At 37.6% G+C, this 7,442-nt stretch overlaps 1 protein-coding gene across 1 annotated transcript; it reads right to left on the bottom strand.

Moving 5' to 3' along the window:
• Nucleotides 1-2,929: 2,929 nt before the first annotated feature.
• On the bottom strand, nucleotides 2,930-3,780 carry LOC141585791 (MLP-like protein 31). The gene is made up of 2 exons (XM_074406837.1): nucleotides 3,517-3,780; nucleotides 2,930-3,280 (listed from the first exon to the last, which is right to left on the bottom strand). The coding sequence occupies exons 1-2, from the start codon at nucleotides 3,701-3,703 to the stop codon at nucleotides 3,012-3,014; spliced, it is 456 nt and encodes a 151-aa protein (XP_074262938.1). The 5' UTR covers nucleotides 3,704-3,780; the 3' UTR covers nucleotides 2,930-3,011.
• Between the last annotated feature and the right edge of the window lie 3,662 nt (nucleotides 3,781-7,442).

Genomic DNA, 7,442 nt, shown 5'->3' with positions numbered 1-7,442 from the left:
AAGACGTGACAACAGTGACGGAGATGAAGACAGAGAGACGATCAGGGAGGAATGGAGGATGATATAGTAGCAGTATTAGCTTGTGTTTGTGTTTGTAGCGTATAGCAGAATAAAGCAATATGTTGTTCTTAAGATTTTCATAATATTAATAACAACGGTTATTGAGTCTACAACCGTTGTTAAAACGTATTAAAAACGGGTTCTAATATAACCGTTGTGATTACTTTTCACTAATTTGGCGCCAAACCATTAACAACGGTTAAAATTTAACCGTTGTTATTAGTTTTTTCATTAACAACGGTTGTTTAAGTATGACCCGTTGTTAAAACCAATAACAACGGTTAACAACACATAACCGTTGTAATTAAGTTTGGTAAAATTCGCGGAATAAATTCTACAACGTGTTTTGATGATTTTCGTGAATAAGCGTTGTTAAAGGGCCGTTGTGGTTGCCTGTATTTGTAGTAGTGATAGTATTATATTTTATGACAGTTATAAAGATGATGATCTTCCATCTTTATTCTACCGATGTGGGAAATTGATTTGCACCCTAACAATATCCTACTTACCGCTAACTATTTGTTAGTAGTATTATAGGATTACTTTGTTTAAGGCAATACGACTTTAGCCTATTAGTCTCATATTAAATAAATCGAAGACCGTGTCACATTAGATAGATAGGAGATTGTCTCGCATTAAATTGATAAACGATTGTCTCATATAGTTTAAAGATAAGAGACTTTCTCACGTTAAATAGATATGACAACGTCTCACATTAAATAGATAGGAGACCGGGACATATTAAATAGATAGGAGATCGCCTCACACTAAACTGGCCGAAGATTATGGATTTATTTCAAATTAAATTGATTAAAGACTGTCTCAAATTAAATTGATAGGAGATCGAACATCTTAAATTACAATGATTACGAGACTGTCTCATATTAAATAGATAGAAGACCATCTCACATCAAATAGATAGATAAGAGGCATCTTGCATTAAATCGACACAAACTGAGGCCCTTCGGTAATATTCCCTCCGTACCACACCAAAGGTAACACTTACTATAAACGGACGTACCACACCAAAGGTAACATTCTTTATTTGGCCCACAACATTACCAAATTATCCTTATACCCATTTGATATTTACACAAAATGTCATTACATACCCCACCTACCAACCCACAATTAAACACACAATTACATACCCCACCTATTTTTTCCCTCTTTACCCTTACTTTTTCCACCTTTTCTTAAATACTCCATTTTTCCCTACGTTACCTTTGGTGTGGTACGGAGGGAGTAATTGTTATAACACCGACAAAAACAAATTATCAAAGTTCGTCTTCGTTACTCATGACTATACAGAAAGAAGGCAGGGGACAGGGGTTCTACAGTATGTATTAGTAACAACACAAATTGCACATGATTGTTGTTGAGTGGATGAATTTTCAATCAAATAGAATTAATTTCAGCTTAGTCTTTGCTTGCATGACGCTAATCCCGTCATTCAGCTTTCGCGACTCTCACAAAAAGGAGAGGAGACAGTGGGGCACTTACGTATTTCCCATTCACCTCTCAATAGGCATTTTGTGAGAGGAAACGGTATCCGTCACAAGCTTGTGACGGATATCGTCCGTCTTCAATGAGATTTTGTGTAATTTAACAGAGTAGATTGGGTTTAATGGGTTAAAATTTTGCAGTAGAAAAAATGAGCCCATTTTCTCTCCATTTCCTAAAAAGAAATGGAGAGACAAGTTCCTATCAATGGTCCGGATCACATTTGAATAAAATCTAACGCTTCTAAATTTACGAATAAAAATAAAGGAAAATGAGGGTGAAAGAGGAAATTATTATTTAAAGAGATTGTGAGAGAAAATGGAGAGAAAGGAAATGGAGATGATCTATTTCCAAAAAATATGTATACAAATCTCATTGTTTGACACGAGAAGTTGATTAATGTTGACCATACTAAAATGTACTTGTTCAATCGGTTAAAATTTCGTGCTGATAAAGTGCTATAGAATAAGAAAGAAATGAAATGTTCCTATACGGATCGGATCTACAAATGTTAATGGAAAAAGAAAAATTTCAAAGCAAATTTTTGGATTCATGGGTTACAAGTTACAACTTACAAAACAAGTTTATGTATAAGAATTCACTACCTCTTTAAAGCATTAAATACTGCTGATAGGTTGCATTATGTTCCGATTGATTTATTAAATGAGATTTTTTTTTTTTTTTTTTTTTTTTGATGACGAGGGGGTTGAATCCCCCCGGGCCCATGCATTCCCGCACCACCACATGGACCATATAAGCCACCCCTTTTGGGGGCTCCAGTGGCCAAGTGATCATCGCCCCAGCTGATAGTCGAACCCGGGACCTCTCAACTCCTGCATTTCTGCAAGCTTCAAGGTTTAACCCGGCTACCACTAGACTAACACCACTTGGTTAAATGAGATTTTCTTATAGTACAAGAAATCAAGAATAGTTTGTCAATAGCTGTTCATGTCATGCCAAAGGGTGTAATAAATAAAAACAATTGAACAAGTTAAGTAGAATCGAACACAAGACCTACGGGATACACAATAAAGTTTGTGATTATTGCGCATGTTAATATCAAGAACCTTTTGTGCGGCCGAATATGTTGTACAACCCATAGCCATAGGCGAGCCTACGCTAATGGCTCAACCACAGGACATACCACTTTAACTCCACAGTTGAAGAATGAAGAGTACATAATCCGATCCGCTCAAGATTCTTAAAATTAATGTTGATAAAAAACCCCTCAAAGAAAACATAAATAATAACGTAAAATAAAATACAGGAATGACATACCTTAGTTACAAAACACAAACGGTTAAAACTTAAAATAATATACGAAGTACAACAATTGGAATACAAGGTAAATAACACAAATTGTTACATTCACATTATTCACTTATTGATCGCTCGTTGCAAAACACAAGACAAATATACGTAAATATACGTAACCAATTATGGATGGATCATGCATTAAGATGATGCGCCTCGACGTCTCTGGTGAGAGCTATAAGGAAATCCATGAACTTAGTTGGGTAAGGCCCATAATCATCAAACCTCTCAAATTCAATCTCCCACAACACTGCGTCAATATCTCCCTTAGGTATAACATGAACAGCTATTGACATATTCTTGTAATCTGTAAGTAAATCTCCTTCAATAACCCGGAATTTTACCATCTTCTTCTCCTCGTCTATGGCTTCAATTACTTCCTTTGTCAAGCATTTTTTCCCATCTGTACACATTACACAAACAAATTCTTGTTTAAAATAAATCACGTAACAAGTCAATTGCTCTAAATCTCGTATAATAAATGAATTATGTAAATATTCAGAATTTTTAGTGTCTTGTGACTCTTTAATCGTTTGCAAATAAAACTTTGCGATTGAAATTTTAGTCATAGAATTTACGACCGGCAAACAACTTAGACTATAAAACAAAGGAAATCATGTTAGTTATGAAAATAATTACCAAAGGTATAGTCCCATTGAATAATAGAGCCAATTTGACCAAATTCACCTTCATGCACATCACAAGCATGAATTTGATCAGGAACAATGTTGCAAACATGGTTAGGGTTGGTTTTAAACAACTCATGGAACACATCTCCTGATGACTTAATGTCTACTTCTACTTCAAGTTTCCCTATCACACCCATCTTATATCCTTAAGATTAATTTGAATGATTGGTTTAAAGATAATGAAATTTGAGGGGATGAGATATTAGGAAGGCCATGTTGGGTCCTTATATAGAATAATGTTGGTGTAATAGTAAGACTTCTACAACACCACTTCCCCCATTAACACCGGGGTAATTTAGTCCTATGGCATATCTTCTCTGTCCCGATCATTTGTTTACATAAAAATATTGCAATGAAACTCGCTAATGCATGCTATCTGTTCTACTCTCCAAGCTCCGCCACTTGTACGTTGTAGGGCCCAAGCCCAAGTTGAACCTTGGGCTCTGATACTAATTGTTGTGTGGAATCATCGATTGATCGGTCACGTCGTTAACAATCAAATTAAACATTATTTATAAACTCAACAAACTAGCAAAGCGAGTAAGTAGAGGTTGGATCCCAAGGGACGGTTATCAAATAGTTATCTAATGCAAGTAGCTATGTCTTTGTGTCACAATTGGGTTTGAGTTGCAAGGTAAACTACTATAATGAAAATGTAAACAAATAAAGAACAAAGCAAATAGGGATGTAAATAAATGATTAAAAACACTAGGGTGTCATGGGTTCATAGGGGAATCATGGTACAATCACAATAATGAATCATACAAACGATTATAATTGCGTTGGAATCGAGTGATTTATGTCTTACAATTCCTAGGGAGACTTAAGTCTCGGACTCGAGTTGATTTATAGCTTACGACACCTACAACGACTTGGATCTCCCTATTCAACTATATGCATGGTCTAACAATCCTTGAGTTGATTTATGTCTTACAAGTCTTGTTGAAAAGGTTAGAGAATCATGCTAGGTTGTCAATCAAGCATTTCATCAAGCGTAACATGAACTCATTAAGCATAGATGATCTAACCCATGATTACTCCCCTAATCCCCCTCTAACCCTAGCTAGAAGACTACTCACACATCATCATGATAATCATGTCATCAATGGTGTCAAACATCTTAACAAGCATAAACATGATGATTAAGTAGAATAACTAGCAAAAGATTAAGTAAAGGATTAAGTGAAGAGTAAATCAATTATACCAACTTAAGATGAACAAAGAAAATGGAAGAATAATAGAAGAAAGCCTTGATTAATGATGAAGAGTTGTCAATTCTCTAATACAAAACCCAAGTAATTTTCAATTACCAAGCTAGATCTAAAATTCTTTGAGCAATAATTAAGAAAAGATTAAGATGTAATTAAGTTAATTAAAGTAGTCTAAAATAAACTAAACTATGATCATCCCTCTAGTTCTAATTACATGAGGTATTTATATTAAGTACAAGCTTTAGGGTTAACTAAGGGCTTAAATAACGATTAGGCCCCTTAAGAAAGTCCTTTGCCTTGCTAGAGCTAGGTCAGGTCGCACGACCTCCTCCTTTCGAAACCAATTCTGTCAGCCAACTTGTGCGACAACGTACGAGCTCGCCCGAACTCCAGTTGAGCTTGCCCAACCTTCAGTGAGCTTGCCCGTGCTCTCTCCCTTTTCTATCTTGCTTTGGCTTGGCTACCTCTTAGCTCGCGGGAGCTAGCTTGGACTCATGGGGATTCCTCTCAATTGCCCGCAAACTTGCTTTATTGACTAAGGCCTTTAGTTTCGGTCTCCTCTTTGATGCTTGGTCGTTAGATGCCATCAATTTAGCTGCGTAATGCTCCATTTAAGCAAGGCTAGCGCTGTCCTCCTACTAAAGGCACCAAACCGCATAAAATTTGCATAATAGGAGGCTAAAGACAAGAAATGACCAATCGCGTAAAAGCATATGAAACGAGGCTAGTTAGGGGACTAAATGTGTGTAAATATGAGTCACAACAAATATCCCCAAACTAAACATTTGCTCGTCCCGAGTAAAGAGGTGACTAAAACTATAACCCTTATTTAAACTATTCTAATAACATAGCCGATATGAGACAATTAGCGGGTCTCACTCCGCCCCTTCAACTCACAACAAGACATCCTTGAGGTAGAATGCCTTCTTGCAAGGCAAGGTGGGACTTGCCAAAATGGCGATGCATCCAAGCATTAAGCACACAAAGAAACATAGGATGCATCTACAAAAAGAATAGCCACTTTCCTCATCTAAGTGGCGGAAATTGATAAAAGAGAAACACTTCAAGGGCACACGTTCCTTCATAGGCACTAGTTCTACAAACTACTAAGTTTAAGAGGATACAAACAAATCACCTCCAAATAGTGTAAAACTAGGCTACTTTTGTCCATAATCGCTAAATGCTTTCGTCAAGGGCGATCTGATGGGGTGGAAGGATGATCCCTATGGTATTAGTGGCATATGACATGACAAGTCTCGAATTCTCTACAAAAGTAAAGGTCAATGGTCGTCCCAAGCTCAACAAGGTGGCATAACAAAAGGTTTTTGAGAATGAAATGCTCAATTGAATTAAACAAAAGAAAGTGGATTTAACTAACATTCAAAATTTGACCTCATTTCTACTTCCGCATTTCACATTTCACATTTCAAAACTCAAGAGGGGGTTTGTCTTTTCCTTGCTAATGTCCTTGTCCTTTACCTTTGCCACCCTTGTGACCCTTCTTCTTTCCACCAAATCCTTGACCACGGCCCCCTTTCCCGTTGGTTGAAGGAGCAACTGTAGAGGACTGTCCTCCATTATTGTCGCCGTCGACACCACCACGGCTATAAAGAGCCTCAGTCGAACCAGTAGCGGCCTATTTGGCGAGGCCAGCTTCCTCAAGTGTCAACATAGAACGTGCTCGATAGAAAGTAGGAAGATGATTGCTTTGACGAATAATCGTCCCAACACCTTGATAAGCCGAAGATAAACCCGAGACCAATTGAAGAACCAATCGACTATTAGAGAGAGGAGAACCGACATTCTTTAATTGGTCTACCAAGGACTTGAGTCATTGGAAATATGCCGAGACGGAGGAAAAATCCGACATCTCGATATGAGAGAACTCCTGTTCAAGTGTCACGGCCCGGAAGTTCTTATTATCTTAAAAAATATCAGCAAGACAATTCCATGCCTCCATAGCGGTGGATTCGGCTTCAACGATAGTTTCCAAAGTTCGGTAGTGACGGTGGAATATATTCACTGGAGGACCATGGCGTCGAGGGTATCTCATATCTCTTTCTCGTCATCAGTTGAAGGCGGCTTGGGAGCGACTTTTGGTGTGACGATATGATGGAGCACGCGATTTGCTTTTGCGTGATTTATGAACAATGCGACCCACAATGGATATTGATCATTATCCATGCCAAGTTTGACAGGGATGTCGTTGGTGATATTGTTCACAGTAAGAGCCGGGTGAAAGGTCGACTTTGCATCGAGAGCCATTTCGACGTGAGGTCTGAGTTTTGACGTGAGGTCAGAACGAATAGAGGAGAAGACGGAGTTGAGCGGAAGCAATAGAAAAGGATGACCTAAAAACCTGATTCCATAAAGGAGATTAATTGGTGCCTTGTATTGATTATGTCAAAGGTATAAATACAAAAGAATCTCTATTAAGTAGGGATACAATACTACAAACTAGGCAACTAATTTGCACTAAACTAGGTAACTAAATAACAGTCAAATAATTACATTATTACATATTGACTTATTCTATCAATATCTTCCTTAATGGTGCATGTACTTTCAACCAGTAGCTAGGTGGCATATTGGCTATCTGGATCCCTTGTCACCATAGCCCCGTTGCTCAGCAACTTCAGGGGAGCATATTCCTGCAGGAGGTAAT

The sequence above is a fragment of the Silene latifolia genome, chromosome 6, assembly GCF_048544455.1.
Source record: "Silene latifolia isolate original U9 population chromosome 6, ASM4854445v1, whole genome shotgun sequence".
Classification (NCBI taxonomy): Eukaryota; Viridiplantae; Streptophyta; class Magnoliopsida; order Caryophyllales; family Caryophyllaceae; genus Silene; species Silene latifolia.
The sequence above is the reverse complement of the archived record's forward strand: the minus strand, read 5'-3'. Positions and strand labels throughout refer to the sequence as shown.